At 37.3% G+C, this 18,021-nt stretch overlaps 1 protein-coding gene across 3 annotated transcripts in view; it reads left to right on the top strand.

Moving 5' to 3' along the window:
* Positions 1-18,021, top strand: part of DCAF5 (DDB1 and CUL4 associated factor 5) — a 99,950-nt gene that overhangs the window by 17,197 nt on the left and 64,732 nt on the right. For all 3 annotated transcript variants that reach the window (XM_081290711.1, XM_081290712.1, XM_081290713.1), the window contains 3 exons: positions 13,579-13,722; positions 16,372-16,408; positions 17,292-17,431. In XM_081290711.1, coding sequence (XP_081146837.1) covers positions 13,611-13,722; positions 16,372-16,408; positions 17,292-17,431 — 289 coding nt within the window. In that variant the 5' untranslated portion in view covers positions 13,579-13,610. The remainder of the gene's footprint in view (positions 1-13,578; positions 13,723-16,371; positions 16,409-17,291; positions 17,432-18,021) is intronic.

Raw genomic sequence — 18,021 nt, 5'->3', positions numbered from 1 at the left:
TATTTCATATTTGCCAGATCAGCCAGTATATGAAAAATAGTGTCACAATATATTTATTATTATGTAAATTCTTATATAACTGGCCTTGATAACCAATGAAGCTGAATATTTTTGTCTTAAGTTGTGGTCATTTATAGTCTTCCTTTAGGCAGATTATAGCATAATTTAGTAGTTTGTAACTTTCTTTGTTAAAATAATCACATTCTCCTAATGCCTTCTGAGCTTATTTCCTAGTTACCTTATTTGCATTTGGGTACGTATCTTAGCCTTAGATTAGAGGCCCTCTCTTAAGGAGGTAATAAAGGTATCTGATAATCTAGTCTCCAAATTTCAGAAGTTTGAGCCCTACTTTTTTTTTTCTCCTTGTACTGGGAATTGAACCCAGGTTTGCTCTACCACCGAGCTACATCCTCAACCCTTTTATTTTTTGAGACAGGGTCTTGCTAAGTTGCCAGAGCTGGCCTCAAACTTTTGATCCTCCTTCCTTAGCCTCCCATGTTGCTGGGATTACAGGCATGTGCCATAGTACCTGGTTTATCCTTTCTCTTAATATTGTCAGGTTCCAGCCAAGTTTTTACACAGATCTATTTCACTAATCCTAACAATAATACCATGAAATAGGTAGTTTTCTCTATTTTACAAGTGGGAAGACTGCAGTTTAGAGAGGTTAAGTACTCTGCCTAAAGGTACACAGCTAGTAAATGGTAGCAATATTGGAGAAGTCAATCTGTATACTTCTGAGCCTGTGGTTTTGAATGCTGTGCTGCCTTGTTATACTTATCTATAAAACAGGTTGAATTATAGAAGTGTCAGGTTTGGGTAAATAGAGATTAGTGCTCTTGTTGTTTTAGTAATTGATTTGAGGACAGAATATATATAAAATTTCGCAAATTTACAATGAAGTTAGTTTCTTTAGGTAGTGAATGCTTCCAGTGTGGATAAACTGTAGGTAACTTTTTGTTTGGGGGGAGTGAGCATAAAAATAGTAACTGAATTCCTGGTAGATAAATGTAGAGTAATAAAGAAAAATAACTCAAAGTCCTTGTAGAATGAGGTACTCCAAGATGTCAACAAGGACTTAATGGGCTGGGGATGTGGCTCAAGCGGTAACGTGCTCGCCTGGCATGCACTGGGCACTGGGTTCGATCCTCAACACCACATAAAAATAAAATACGATGTGTCCACCGAAAACTAAAAAATAAATATTAAAAAAGTTCTCTCTCTCTCTCTCTCTCTCTCTCTCTCTCTCTCTCTCTCTCTTAAAAAAAATAAGGACTTAATAGTTACTTAGGTTATTTATGTATTTATTTTTACAGTGTTGGGGATTGAACCCAGGGCCACTTTACCACTGAAATTACATCTCTAGCCCTTTTTATTTTTATTTTGAGACAGGGTCTAGCTAAGTTGCCAAGGCTGACTTTGAATGAATACTTTTGCCTCAGCCTCCCAAGTAGCTAGCAGCATTACTCCTTGCTAGGCTATTTACTTGAAGGTCAAAAAGGCCAGTAAACATTTTATACCTATTAGGATGACAGAAAAGAACCAAGTGTTGCCGAGGATGTGGAGAAATTTGAATCATTGCGCATTGCTAGTGGGAATATAAAATGATGCAGTCACTGTAGAAAACCCTATAGCAGTTTCTCAAAAACATAAACACAGCCAGACATGGTGGCACACATTTGTAATCCCAGGAACTAGGGAAGGAGGAGAATCACAAGTTCAAGCCAGCCTCATCAATTTAGCGGGACTGTCTCAAAAATTTAAAAAAGATTGAGACTGTAGCTCACTGGTAGAGTGTTTGATTCCTTGGTACTGCAACAAAACAAACCCCATCACAGAATAATTACTGTATGATCCAACAATTTCACATCTGGATATATGCCCAAAGGAATGGAAATCAGGGACTTAAAACAGGTATTTGTTTTGGTTTTGGTTTTTGGTACCAGGGATTGAACTCAAGGTACTCTACCACTGAGCCACATACCAAGCCTTATTTTACAGGCGTGCGCCATTGTGCCTGGCTCAAGTTATTTGCAGATCTATATTCATAGCAGCGCTATTCACAGTAGCCCAAAAGTAAAAGCAACTCAAGTGTCCATCAATGAATGAATGAGTAAACAAAATATAGACTATACATACAATGGAATGTTATTCAGCCCTTAAAAGGAACAAAACTCTGACAAATGCTACAACATGAGTGAATTCTGAAGACATTGTGCTAAGCTAAATAAACCAGTCACAAAAAGGACATGTATTTATAGGATGTACTGAGAGTAAGTAAAGTAAGGAGACAGAAATGGTATTTATAGAGGAAGAATGGTGATTGTCAAGGACATGGGGAGTGATTATTTAGTGTTTACAGAATTTCAGTTTGGGAAGATGAAAAAGTTCTGGAGACAAATAATTGTGATGGTTAGATAACAATGTGCTAATGTGAATATAGTTCATGCCACCAAACTCTACACTTAAAAGTCATCAAAATTGAAAAAAAGCCAGTGAAGTGCGAGGCATTTCTAGAAAAAAAAATTGTATACAAAACAGAAAATACTTTTCTTTTTTTGTATAAAGATGCAGAACATCCTCATTTGGAATTCTAGGTGGTATTCTGGCCTCAGCATGATACAATGAATGGATATAACTTGGTTTTAGGCTCCAGTTCCAGCTACTTGGACTATTAGCAAGTCATTTTGCTTCTCTGGTCCTTATCTATAAAAAGGACCTATATAATCCTTACCCCAGAAGCTAGGTTTCAATGACATGTATTAGAACCCTGGAACTAATCCCATGGTGCCACTTGCTAAAAGAAAATGATGTTTCGAATAGTTAATACAGTCACTAACACTTTAGATCATAGAGATCATTCCATGTCAGAATCAGGCTTTATTTATTTTTGGCTACATAGTACAGGCATGAAATTGTGGCAAAAAAAAACTGGGGGCAAGCTAGGTGCAGTGGTTCATGACTATAATCCCAGCAGTTTGGGAGGCTGAGGCAAGAGGATTATGAGTTCAAAGCTAGCCTCAGCAGTTTAGCAAGGTCCTAAGCAACTAAGAGAGACTCTCTTTCAAAATAAAACTTAAAAAGGGTTAGGGATGTGCCTCAGTGGTTAAGCACCCCTGGATTCAATCCCTAGTTCCAAAGAAGAAGAAAAAAAAAAAGCTGGGTGCAGTGGTACATGCCTGTAATCCCAAAAGCTAAGGCAGGAGGATTGCAAGTTCAAGGCTAGTCTCAGCAACTTAGTGAGACCCTGTCTCAAAATAAAAAAATAAAAAGTACTAGGGATGTAGCTCAGTGAGAAGGCACCCCTGGGTTCAATCCCTAGAAACAAAAACCAAAAAATTGTGTTTAAAAATAATGTATGTATATAATACAAAATTTACCCTTTTAACAATTTTTAAGTGTACTTACTATTCAGTGGCATTTAATACATTATTTTGTAACCATCATCATCTTCAGAACTTTTTCATCTTGAAGAACTGAAACTCTCCTCATTAAACAATCCCTCAGTTCTATCATGGGCTTGGCTGCCTTTTTTATGTGTGGTACTGGGGATTGAATTTAAGGGCACTCTACTACTGAGCTACATCCCCAGTCCTTTTTATTTTATTTTGAGCTGGTCTTGATAAATTGCCCACGATGGCCTCAAACTTGTAATCTTTCTGCCTCAGTTTTCCAAATAGCTAGGATCACAAGTATGCGCCACTGTACCCAGCTTGACTGACTGAGGAAACTCAAATTCTTCTGTCTCAGCTTTTCCAGCTATAAAATAAGAATACTTTTGTTACAGTATGGTATAAGGACTTTCATAGTTTCTGCTTTGAGCTCAGGACCTTTGGGAAAGGGCATGTTTTAATTTTTTTTTTTTAAATTTTTGGGGTGCTGTGGATTGAACCCAGGGCCTTGTGCATGTGAGGCAAGCACTCTACCAACTGAGCTATACCCCTAGCCCAGAAAGGGCACATTTAAAATATGTATTTTGTTAGTTTTTTTTTTCTGGTATTGGGAATTGAACCCAGGGCTGCTTTATCACTGAATTATGCCTCCATTTATGTTTTTATTTTGGTATAGGGTCTTACTAAGTTGCTGAGTTCAGTCTTGAACTGGGGATTCTCCTGCCTTAGCCTCCCAAATAGCTGGGATTACAGGTGTGTACCACTATACCTGGCTATATAAAGGTTTTTGTAACTGCAAAACTGCTTCCACATGTGATTATAGTACTGTTTTTTGATGAATTAGTGATTTCAGTGCAAAATGAAATTAATCAGAATCAGAGTAGCTATGTTCTCTTGGCCTACCCAGATAAATTGAAGCTAAACAATTGTGAGAAAATCAGCTCTGAAAGACAAGCCTTTGCTTGTCCTTTGCCTAGCACTGGCCCCTGTCCCAGCACTAGCACCAGCACAGAGTTGAAAGGCCTGGCTTTCCTGATAGGTCTCCGACATGCTCTGTCTCAGGGACCCTGGAGAGTCTGGGACTGGGCTGTCTTTACTGAGGATGGCCCCATAAGCACCCAACTGCCCAACTCAACAGCTGCCTTAATTTTGTCGTATTCTTCATTTGTACTATTTGTAGGTGAGTCTTTCTTTGTGGACCTTTATAATAATTTTCTCATTTTCTAATTGACTAGTAATTCAGAGGGGCAGAACTATAGAACTTCTTTTGCATCCTGTAATGGCTTATCTTTGCTTCAACAGCCCTCCTGTGCTTTGTGGGGTTAGAGGTTTGGACACAGCTGTCCTGCTCCCTCTGCTGCTTAAAAGCAGCCCAGTAGTTTCAGTCTAGGTCTCACTTTGCACCTAGAGTTTTATTGCCAACAAATGGTTAAAAATGATTGTCTTTTGCACAGGGCTCTTAATATCTTGCCTAAGGAAATGCAGGAAGGGTATGGGGAGATGCATTTTGTCTTCTTATACTTTGGAGGACAAAGTGAAGAGGTGGTTGCTGCCACAGTGATAATTTTTGCCTCATTGATTCTAATCTCCCATGGACTTGGGCTGTCATCATCATGTTAAGTACCAAGATCATGTCATTGTAAGTGATCCAGGGCATTCAACAAATAGCCATACATTTTGAATTACTAACTACTTGGTAAAAGTAAATCATCCTATAAATGCCTGGAGTGAACATTAAAGATAGTGCTGTTTGGGTGATGGAGGAAGATCTTAAGCTACAACTTTTGAGTGCAAATAAATATATGCTGTTTCCCATTCCCCCACCCCCTCATGGTACTGAGGATTGAATCCAGGGTCTTGCACATGCTAGGCAAGCACTGTACCACCGAGCCACATCCCCAGCCCTTTTTAAAACTTTTTTTTATTTTGAGGTAGGGTTTCACTAAATTACCCAGGCTGGCCTCAAATTTACAGTCCCTTTGCCTAAGCCTCCCAAGTAGCTGGAATTATAGGTATGTACCTCTGTGCCTAGTCTCTCTCTCTCTTTTTTTTTTTTTTAAAGATAGAGTGAGAGAGGAGAGAGAGAGAGAGAGAGAATTTTTAATATTTATTTTTTTTAGTTCTCGGCGGACACAACATCTTTGTTTGTATGTGGTGCTGAGGATCGAACCCGGGCCTCACGCATGCCAGGCGAGCGCGCATGAGCCACATCCCCAGCCCGCCTAGTCTCTTTTTAATTGAACTTTTTTTTTGTACTAGGTATTGAACCCAAGACACTTAACCACTAAACCATATCCACATCCCTTTTTAGTTTATTTTTTAAATATTATTTTTTAGTTGTAGTGTACACAATACCTTTATTTTATTTTATTTATTTATTTTTATGTGGTGCTGAGGATCAAACCCAGGGCCTCACATGTGCTAGGTGAGTGCTCTATCACTGAGCTACTACCCCAGCCCCAATACCTTTATTTTATTTTATTTTTTTATGTGGTGCTGAGGATTGAAACCAGGGTCTCACATGTGCTAGGTAAGCACTCTACCGCTGAGCCACAATCCCAGCCCTTTATTTTTGATTACGAAACAGGGTCTTGCTAAGTTTCTGAGGCTGCCTTTGAACTTGTGATCCTCCTGCCTCCCTAGCTGCTGGGATTATGGGCATGTGCCACTGTACCCTGCTGAGCATTTTTTCTTCAGCTCCTCCAATTCAAGAAGAATCGTGCTGTTAAAAGTTTTACTGAATATGGGGCTGAGGTTGTGGCTCAGCGGTAGAGCATTTGCCAAGCATGTGTGAGACACTGCGTTCGATTCTCAGCACCACATATAAATAAATACAATAAAGGTCCATCAACAACTAAAAAATATTTTTAAAAAAGTTTTACTGAATAAATATAGAGATGTACTTGGTTACTTTTTTCCATGGGTATCCAAAGCCTATTTTGCCGAGTCTTGTTTTATTTTTCTCTTATGAACATTAAAAATATCCAAAATATTTTATTATTGAAATCCTTAAGCATACATTTGTGTTAATCACCTATTCCTCTTTACTTTCTTTCTTTTTGGAACCTTTTAAAGGAAATTCTAAGTATATACAATATCACCCATCTCTATATGCCTCACTAACTGATAAGGACTTTTTTTTCTTTCTTAACCACAATGCCATTATTATAACTTATAAATATAGTGATATTTCCTTAATATGAAAGATTTAAATTAAAGAAGTATATATAGAGAGAGATCAATCAAATTTGACCAAATGTTGATTTTTTAAATTTACTTCTAGTCTGTTATTTTTTTATTTTAGGATTATATAGATTTTTAGAGTGGGTTTAGGTTCACAGCAAAATGAAAAGATACTGCAATTTTTCCATTTCTCTCTTTTTTAAAAATTATTTTTTTTGTTGTAGATGGACACAATATCTTTATTTGTTTATTGTATGTGATGCCAGGGATCTAACCCAGTGCCTCAAGCATACTAGGCAAGTGCTCTGCCACTGAGCCACAACCCCCTTCTATTTCTCTCTTATCTCCACACATATATAATCTCCCTCATCAACATTCTCTAACATAGTGGCACATTTCTTAAGATTTAACCTACATTGGCACACCATAATCACCCAGTGTCCATAATTTACATCATGGTTCATTTTTGTTGTTATGTATTCTATGGGTTTGGATAAATATATAATGACATGTTTCCACTATTGTAATATAGAGGATTTTAGTGTCCTTAAAAATCCTGTGTTTGGGCTGGGGATATAGCTCAGTTGGTAGAGAGCTTACCTGGCATGCACAAGGGTCTGGGTTCTACTCCCCAGCACCACCAAGAAAAAAGAAAACAAAACTGTGTTATACATATTCACACCGTTCCCCACCTAGTACTTGCTGATCTCTTTGCTCTCTCCATAATTTTGCCTTCTCCAGAATGTTGTATACAGTGATATTATCTATTGCTCCACATTCCTGCTAACATTTGGGGTCATCCGTATTCCAGGTTTAGACCATTCTAAGAAATATATAGTAGTATCTTATCTTAATTTACATTTCCCTGATGACAGGGAATATGTGTGGAACATATTTTCATGTGGTTATTTCTCATCTGTATGTATTCTTTGGTGAGGTATTTGTTTAGGTCTTGGGACCATTTTTTAAATCCCATTGTTTGTTTCTTATTGTTTAGTTTTATAAGTTCTTTGTATATTTTGGATATCAGTCCTTTGTCTGTTATGTCTGCAGATATTTTCCCCTGCTCTGTGGCTTGTCTTCTCATTCTTTCAGCATTGTCTTTATAGAATAAAAGTTTTTAATTTTAAATAGTCTAGCTTATCCATTCTTACGTGAATAATGCCTTTGGTGTTCTTTCTTTCTTTCTTTTTTTTGAGAGAGAGAGAGAGAATTTTTTTTTTAATATTTGTTTTTTAGTATTCGGCGGACACAACATCTTTGTTTGTATGTGGTGCTGAGGATCGAACCCGGGCTGCATGCATGCCAGGGGAGCGTGCTACCGCTTGAGTCACATCTCCAGCCCCTGGAGTTATTTCTAAAAAAGTCATCATCATACCCAAGGTCATCTAGATTTTCTCCTGTTATCATCTAGGAGTTTTGTAGTTTTGCATTTTATAATTGGTTCTATGATCCATTTTGAATTTTATGAAGGGTTTAAGGTCTGTATTTAGATTTAATTTTTCACTTGTGGGTGTTCATTTGTTCCAGCACATTTGTTGAGAGAAATCTTTGCTCCAATATTTTGCCTTTGTTCTTTTGATGGTATTTATGCTGGCTATTTTTGCCCTCTCAGTGTTGAAGTTAGGTAGTGTCAGCCCTCCAACTTTGTTGTTTTTCTTCCATATTGTGCTGTCTATTTCAGTCTTTTGCCATATAAGTTTTAGAATCAGTTTGTCAATATTCATGAAATAGCTTTCTGGGAGTTTCATTTGGATTGTATTGGGTCCAAAATCAAGTTAGAGAGCCAGGCATGGTGGCTCACACTTGTAATCCCAGTGGCTTGGGAGGATGAGGCAGGAGGATCGTGGGTTCAAAGCTAGCCTCAGCAATTTAGCAAGGCCCTAAGCGACTCAGCAAGACCCTATCTCTAAGTAAAATACAAAAAAAAAGGCCTGGGAATATAGCTCTGAGTAAAGTGGTTCAATCTCTAGTACCAATAAATAAATAAATATTGTAGGAATTCTTTATATATTTTAGATAACCCATTGCCAGTTTTGTGCATTGCTAGCACCTTATACTTTCAGGCAGTCCCACCCAGGACCCTTATTTTACTCCAGTTAAGTCTGCTTCCCATTTTACTTCTTTGCTCTTTTAATCATACCTAGACATTTTTGAAGTGTGTTACAAGCAGAGAATTCCTTCAGTTGTCCATCAGATGAATTTTCTTTGTCAGTTATGATTCATTTTTTGATCTGTAAGATAGTTAATAGTAGTGGTGAAGAGTGAGGGCCTTGGAGTCTTAATGAACTGCTTGCTCAACCACTTTCCTTACTGGATGATCTTGGTAGGTTACTTAACTCCTTTGCACTCGACTTTCAATCTTTAAAATCTGTACGAGTACAAGAACTGTTATGGTCACCATTTTATATTTGATGAAACTGAGGTGTAGGGAGATTAGAAACATGAACCAATAGAAAAAACATATGGCCTCTCTTTAATTTTCCATTTTTGATAGAGACATGGGTATAAAGTATTTCTCTAATATAAAAAAACACAATAGCAGAAGTGGTAATAAGTCCCTGACTCATGGCTACATTGTTGGGGGCAAGCAATAGGAATGTGGACTATGGAAAACTGAAGTGTTCACAGCATGTATATATCTGTTAGTAGATCTGTAATTTTCATTAAAATAAAATAAAACAATAAAGACTCCAAACCATTATTTTCATAATTAACTTGATGTTTTACACTGTGGTAAATTTGTATGAGGTAAAGAATTTAGATTCTTTCCCAGGCCAGAGAAGTTGTAGTTGAAGTATAGAAGTCGTAAACACAGAATGCTGTGGGCCACACTTGAGGCATGAATCTGGTAGAAAATGATACTTCAGAGGAGAATATAGAACTTGATCTTGCCTGACAGTGAAAGGAAGAGAAAACTCATGAAACAAAGGAATTCTTTTTAAAATTTTATTGTTTCTTTTTAGTTATACATGACAGTAGAATTCCCCCCCCCCTTTTGTGGTTAGAAACTTTATTTACCAATTCTCAACTTTTCTTTTTGGAGGTTGCTTCTTTTTTATTTTTTATTTTTAGTTACGGATGGACACAATATCTTTATTTTTAATGTGGTGCTGAGGATAGAATCTAGTGCCTCACATGTTCGAGGAAGCCCTCTGCCACTGAGCCATGGCCCCAGCACAGTTGAATCCATTTTAACTTAATTATAAAAGCATGGAGTATATCTTGTTCTAATTCCACCCCTTCCTCTTCCCTTCCCTTCTTTCCATACTCTGCTCCCTTCCCTCTGCTCTACTGTTCTTTCTGCCATTCACTTATAGTTATTTTTAAATTAATTTTATTGTGAATGTATGCAATGGTGAGATTCACTGTGGTATATTCATATATGTACATAGGAATGTTATGTCAGATTCATCCCACTGTCTTTCCTTATCCCATCCCTCCTCCCTTTCTTTCATTCCCCTTTGTCTTTTCCACTGATATCCCTCCCCCACACATCTTATTATGGATTAGCTTTCACATATCAGAGAAAACATTAGACCTTTGGCTTTTTGGGGTTGACTTATTTCACTTAGCACGATAGTCTCCAGATCCATCCATTTACTGGCAAATGTCATAAAATCATTCTTCTTTATGGCTGAGTAATATTTCATTGTGTATACATACCATGGTTTGTTTATCTATTCATCTGTTGAAGGGCACCTCAGTTGGTTCCATAGCTTAGCTATTGTGAATTGAACTGCTGTAAACATAGATATGGCTGGGTCAGTGTAGTATATTTCTTTTAAATCCTTTGAATATATACAGAGGAGTGGGATAACTGGGTCAAATGGTAGTTCCATTCCTAGTTTTTTGAGAAATCTCCATACAGCTTTCCAGAGTGGTCACACTAATTTGCAGTCCTACTAACAATGTATCTTCTTGGGTGTGTGTGTAGTATGCTCTATTAATTTAAAAAAAATATTTTTCAGTTGTAGATGGACACGGTGTCTTTATTTATTTTTATGTGGTGCTGAGGATAGAGCCCAGTGCCTCATAGTATGAGGCAAGCACTCTACCATTGAGCTACAGCCCCAGCCCTGCTCTATTAATTTTTTAAAAAAATATTTTTAGTTGTAGATAGATAGCATACTTTTATTTTATTTATTTATTTTTTATGTGGTGCTGAGGATTGAACCCAGCGCCTCACACTTGCCAGGCAAGTGCTCCAACACTGAGCCACAACCCAGCCCACCTTCTATTAATTTTAATTGTAAAAGAAAATATGTCTAAGAACAAGGTCAAGTTGTAATATAGGATGAAATAATGTAAAAATTAAAACATAAAAGTTTTCCATGCTGTAATCCCAGTTACTTGGGAAACTGAGGCAGAAGAATTGAAGTTTAAGGCCAGCCTGAGCAACTTAGACCCTGTCTTAAAATAGGAATTAAAAAAGGGCTAGGGATGTAGCTCAGTGATAGATAGCTTACTTAGCATTGCTTGGGTTCAATCGTTAATATGAAATAAAACAAAAGAAAACAAACAAACAAAAAACCCAAATTCCTTAATAGTATATATATTCAAAATAATTGAAAGCAAGTTCATAAGGAGATATTTGTATACTCATGTTCTAAGTAACACTAGTCACAGTAGCCAAAATATAGAAACAGCCCAAATGTGCATCAGTGGATGAATAACTAAACAAAATATGTGTGTAAAAGCATATAAAACTCAGAATACTATTTAGTCTAATAAAAGTGTAAAATTTCTGATGCATGCTACAATGAAGATGAATATTTAAAAAGTTATAAGTGTTTTATCCTTTTGAGTCTGATTTATACATATTATGTGCCTAGAGTAGTCAAATTCATAGAGACAGAAAGTAGAATAGTGGTTACTAGGGGCTGGGAGAAATTAATGTTCCTTAGAATTTCAGTTTGTGATGATAAAAGAGTTCTGGAGGTGGATAGTATTAACGATTGCACAACAACACAAATGTACACTTAAAAATGGTAAAAATCTCTCTCTCTCTCTCTCTCTCTCTAAAAAAAAAATTAAAAAAAAAAAAGGGCTGGGGATGTGGCTGAAGCGGTAGTGCGCTTGCCTGGCATGCATGCGGCCTGGGTTTGATCCTCGCACCACATACAAACAAAGATGTTGTGTCCGACGAAAACTAAAAAATAAATATTAAAATTCTCTTTCTCTCTCTCTCTCTCTAAAAAAAAATGGTAAAATGGCTAAATTTCGTATTACATATATTTGACTACCAAAAAGTCTCCCAATTCTGGCCTAGCAGTTATAATGCTCACTATAAACAATTTCTTTATAACCATCTTGATATAGCTATATAAATATAAGCATAGATACGCAAGTATAAGCCCCTTCATTCAATGTCTACTCTCTGGTGCCTTGATTAGATACTGGAGATTCCACAGTGAACAAAACTGACAAGGTTCTTGCTGTCCTGGAGCTTTTTAAAAAATTTGTTTTACAAAAGTAGTTGTGGTACATATACTGTTTACACTTATTTTTTCCTCTTAACAAAGACCTTTGGCTATCTCACCACATTAGCTCATATCTACTGACTTAATACTTCATGGTATACCCTTGTGTGATGTGCTATAATTTGTGGTTATTGTATTTATTTTTTTAGTGTGCTTCCAGGGCTGGGTGCAGTGGCACATGCCTGTAAATCCCAGCGGCTCGGGAGGCTGAGGCAGGAGGATCGTGATTCAAAGCCAGACTCAGCAAAAGCAAGGCGCTAAGCAATTCAGTGAGACCCTGTCTCTAAATAAAAATTCAAAATAGGGTTGGGGGTATGGCTCAGTGGTAGAGTGCCCTGGAGTTCAATCCTCAGTACTGCCCACCAACAGAAAAAGTGGGGAGGGGTGTGGCTGGGGTATAGCTCAGTGGTATAGTGCCCCATGGTTCAATCCCCAGTACTGCACATACACAGACACAAAATATGGTGTCAGGGATGGAACCCAGGGCCTTATGCATACTAAGCACATAAGCACATTATAGAGCTACATACCTAGCCTTGGTGGGTATTTTTTTTTTAATTGAATAGAGGTAGAGAGGCAGAGGTACAGAGTTTGCTGATTTGTTGCTGTTGTCATTTACATTTTTATCGGAAAAAGAATATCTTGTTGGCTTATTTTACAAAGTCAAACAATGCCAAATTTTTAAAAATCAAGCTTTCTTCTACTTTCTAATTCTATTCCTTAGAAGTAACCATTGTTAAATATATTAATCCTTCCATACATTTTTAACACGTCTTCGAATATAAATATAGTGGGATGTAACTTGGTGGTACTTACCTAGCATATGGGAGGTACTGTTCCCCAGTACTACCCCCACCCCCTGCAAAATAAAAAGAGAGAGAGAGAGAATATATAGACCATATGTGTTGTCATTCTCTAGGAGGTAGCTCATGCATTGTAATATTGCTTATTTAGTTCAGACTGTTGGGAATTTTGTGAAGGTAAGAGCCCATCTAAGGATCATGAGAACTGGGTTTTGTCTGGCACCTACTAGAGTCAGGTAGTTTTTTAGTTGTCATTTGTACACTGTCCTTTAGTCAATGAAAGCATATCAAAAGTAGTTGCTTTGAAGGCTATTATGTTAGAAATATTACTTCAGAGTTCTTTGGCTGCAAGTAATAAAAATTACCTTTGATTCTGTTAGACCAGGGGGAAAAAAAGGACCTTATTAGAAAGATTCTAGGTAACAATTTAAAAAACTGGGTCTCCGGAAAGACAGAAACAGGATTGCTTTCAGGGTGAGTTTCAATATCAGAACTTATCCCTTTCAATTTCTATATTATTTAATATTTGATTCATGGGAGAGAGTGAGTGGCCTAGAGGTCATGTACCCCATGGTTAAGTGGGGAGAGTGCTGGATGTAAGGTACCATCAGAATCTTATGGAGTTGGGGAGGTGGAATTTTGGAAAGAATGATATTTGAGACTGGCAAAGCCGAATGCCAGCTCTTTTAACCCTAGACTCTTAACTTCCTTCTCAAGGAGGAGATGACCGTCGGGTTCTGCTGTGGCATATGGAACAAGCGATCCACTCCAGAGTCAAGCCCATACAACTGAAAGGAGAACACCATTCCAACATTTTTTGTCTGGCTTTCAACAGTGGAAACACCAAAGTGTTCTCTGGAGGTAAGAAGAAGGGAAATTCCTTTGTGGGAAATTCACTATGGTTGGAATTTTAGAGAAAAGAATTTAAATAATTCCTATTTTTCTTCCTGTATCTTAATTGAACTGTGGTATTACTAGTTTACTCTAGCTTGTCTTTTTAGCAGTTTAGATATGTGATTTAGGGTTTGTCTTTCTCTCTCCTTCCTTTCTTCTCTCTCTTTCTCACTGCTCTGGTACACAGGAACACATATCTCTCTCTCTGTCGCACACACACATACACACATACTTTTGAAACATTTTATTTCATTTTTGGTACTGGGGATTGAACTCAGGGGCACTCAATCACTGAGCCACATCCCCAGCCCTATTGTGTATTTGATTTAAAGGCAGGGTCTCACTGAGTTGCTTGGCCTCTTGGGGTGGCTGAGGCTGGCTTTGAACTCACGATCCTCCTGTCTCAGCCTGCCGAGTCACTGGGATTATAGGCACGTGCTACTGCGCCCAGCCTTATTTTTTATTCTGTTTTATTTTTAAAGATGTTGGCTATTGGGCTAGGGTTGTGGCTCAGCAGTAGAGTGCTTGCCTAGCGCGTGCAAAGGCCTGGGTTTGATCCTCAGCACCACATAAAAATAAATAAATAAAGGCATTAAAAAAAAAAAAAAGATGTTGGCTGTGACTTAATTTGATGTCATGACCCTTGTTTGAAAAGCATTGTGTTAGGGAACAATTGGAATGGCTGGTGCTAAAGTTAACCTCTTGGTGATGGCTTCATCGACCACCCCTCTCTGTTCCACAGTTTTAGCCCTGACCTTCATTTGGAGTTACATATTTTCCCATTGAATGTCTACCTATTTTCTAAAAGCAGTTTAAATATTGGGCTGGAAATATAGTTCAGACTTGCTTACCATGTTAGGCCCTGAGTTTAATCTCCAGCACTGGAAAAAAAAAAAAAAAAAAAAGCAACAGAATACTAAGATAGAAAAAACTGCTGACTTTGGCCATATAAAAATGGCCTTATACAAATGGCAATTTTAAATGGTTCATTTGAAATTCATCCTCAAACCTGCCTTTCTTTCATTTGCATATATAGTCAGTCACAAAGTCCTGTCAGATCTATCTCAAAAGCTCTTTCTACTCATCCTTTAGTTTCTGGGTTTTTTTTTTTTTTTTGGTTTTTTTCTATACCCACTTCCCTGATTTAGATCCTCATCTTTTCTATTCCCACTGCCCTGATTTAGGTCCTCATCTTTTCTATTCCCACTGCTCTGATTTAAGTCCTCATCTTTGGCCTCAACAATTGCATTGGCCTTGTGTGATTTTTGCCACCAATCTCTAACCCTCCTTCTCATGCATTTCTTTTATAAATTTTCATTTAAAAATAAAGATATGATCATATGAATTCTTGACCTACAGTGCCCACCATTTACAGTCTAAACCGCAATCTATCCCTAGCCTATTTCCCTTGTCCATGAAATGTACTTAGTCCACTAAACTACTGTGCATATGCACTATAGTATTTTACCCTTGTGCCTTTTGTTCATATTGTTCTTCCACCTTAATAGTGCAATTGGACTATCAGTTCCTCAAGGAGTGGGCAGAATCTTAATCTTATAATTCTCCCAATACCTACCATGTGCCTGGCACCAAGAAGGTACCAGTATGGGTTTATTGATTTCATGGTAGAATTTACAGCTAAGGCTTTGAAATTTAAGATGACCTGAGCCACATCTTCACTGCTCTTTGTGCCTTTCTATCTAAGTGACTGTTGGTTGTCTATTTAAGCATACAGTAGGATACTTTTTTTACTCTCTGCCTTTTCATATTTAGATTTTTATATTTTAGCTATATGAACCATTTGAAGATGTATAATGAATGTACTGTTTTTAGATCCTTTAATGGAATGAGGAGAACTGCAAAAGAAAAATGTTGTAGAGAAAAACTTTCCCATCATTTAAAATCACATTACCATCAAATTTTAATGCTATAAAATATAAAGAGGATAGGAATAGTAGCAGACATTTACTGGGGACTTATCAAGTGTTCTGCCCTATTTTGAATGCTTTTACAGACTCATATGCTCACAATAGCCCTATGAAGTAGAAGCAGTTATTATCTCTATTTTCAGATAAACAGCTGAGACATAAAAATGTTAGAGATTTCATTCCAGGTTCATAGTTAAGAAGTGTTTTGCTGGTGATGGGCAGGAAGCTAATTTGGGTGAATGAATTTTTAGATCATTTTCAATTTCCTTGAAGGTTTTTCCTAATCCACTAAATACTACATTTTGGGAACAGTTATTATGTTATCCTTATTATGCTTAAGTTTTTAAAAATCTCTATAAGAATGTCCTATCCTGGGGCTGGGGTTGTGGCTCAGCAGTAGAGTACTCACCTAGTGTGTGCGAGGCCCTGGGTTAGATCCTTAGCACCACATAAAAATAAATAAATAAAACAAAGGTATTGTGTCCAACTACAACTAAAAAATAAATATTTTTTAAAAATAAAGAATGTCCTATCCTTAAATTATTATAAACCTTTTCTTAGTAAACACTCCTAACTTGTATTAACACCGACTGTTCATATTTTTACCCTTAGAACTTAAATTCTTTATGTAATGTGGATAGGGACCAACTAGCAGGAATTATCAGATTCTACTTTTTTTCCTTTACAGGAAATGATGAGCAAGTTATCCTTCATGATGTTGAAAGGTAAATATGTTGTTGGTGTGTGAAGGTGATTGACTATTTTTCACAGGAAGAGAGGAAAATATCTCTTTAGACCAAAATTGTTTTTATCTTTTGAAGAAAACAACATGAAACATTGGTCCTTTTCTAAATACATTCCATAATAATTTTGAAATAAAGTTTTGATTTATAAAAAGAAAAAGAAATTTGCAGAGTTGGTATGAAATTAGTTTTTTTAGGTGAAAATTTTAAGGGAATGATTGAAAGAGGATGAAAAATAATATTTAATAATAATCACAGCTAATATTTATTGACTTCTTACTGTCATGTGCCAGACATCATTCTAAGTGCTTTGTAAGTATTAATTCATTTAACCCTCAATCATTTTGTGAAGGATAGTGTGATCTGCATTACAGAAGTGGAAACAGAGGCACAGAGATGTTAAGTAACTTAAAGTCAAGTGATGCTAGGATCTAAACTTAGGCAGTCTGGGTAGAGCTGTGCTATTAATCAGCATGCCAGACTGCTAGAAGATTCTCTCCCACTTCTGCTGTATCACTTCAGCCTGCTTTAAAGCTTTCCTTTGCTTTTTGGAAATCAAATACCACCCTCAAATCTGGACATAAACAGATGCATTCTGTAATAAATAAAAAAACAAAACTTCACCATTGAGTCACTTTTAAAATACTTATGAAATCTATAAAAATAGTGCTTTGATAGTACTTTTTTTTTTTCATTTGCAAGTTGAACATTTACCTTTTAGGAAATACAGTATCCTTTAGGTTTAGCTAGGCTGACTTTCTCCTAAGAAGAGAGACTGCACCCTAGGTGCCAGAGAGCTGGGACTCTGCTATGTTTGTGTGTATGTGTGTGCCTGTGTGCCTCTCTCTTGCTCTCTGTTTCTCAGCAGCGAGACCTTGGATGTGTTTGCTCATGAAGATGCAGTATATGGCTTATCAGTGAGCCCAGTAAATGACAACATTTTTGCCAGCTCTTCAGATGATGGTCGGGTTCTCATTTGGGACATCCGGGAGTCTCCCCATGGAGGTAGGGTCACTGGACAAAAGACTACTGGATTGTGTGTACAGTTTGATGTCAAGTTCTTTGCTGTGACCTGAGTATTTGAGTGTGAATGTTGTCAAAGGAGAGAAAATGTGAGTCACATGGCAGCACAGTGTCTTTGGAGGTCCCATACTACCCTAAGTAGTCAGAAGTGGGGCATCTTTGTCAGCTCATCTCCACCCACCTGTGAATTTTCATGCACCCTTGCACTTGGCTGTTAGTGGCTCCAAGAAGCAGAAGATGTGGCACCTCATTGTGGAGGGTAACCATCAAAGGCCAGCTATGTGTGGTGCTGACATGCATAGATCCTTAGTTATTTACAGAGAACGGGGGTGCTGTACACTTTCTTGCAACCTTAATTGCAGGCTTGTTCTTTTGTTGAAGAAACTCACAGAACCTTGCCTTACTTACCTGCATGTAGGATTGTAAAATGATGGCAAATATGTTCTGTATGGAAATTGTCTTGTGAATGCCCCCAAGTGTGCTCTTTCAGTCTCTGATGTGTGACTGAAGAACTTGTTTTGATGACTTTCTCTGAAGTTCTTCAGGAAATGCATCTTCTTAGCTCATTTCCT

Source organism: Spermophilus citellus (genome assembly GCF_964194105.1).
Source record: "Spermophilus citellus genome assembly, chromosome: 4".
Lineage (NCBI taxonomy): Eukaryota > Metazoa > Chordata > Mammalia > Rodentia > Sciuridae > Spermophilus > Spermophilus citellus.
The sequence above is the reverse complement of the archived record's forward strand: the minus strand, read 5'-3'. Positions and strand labels throughout refer to the sequence as shown.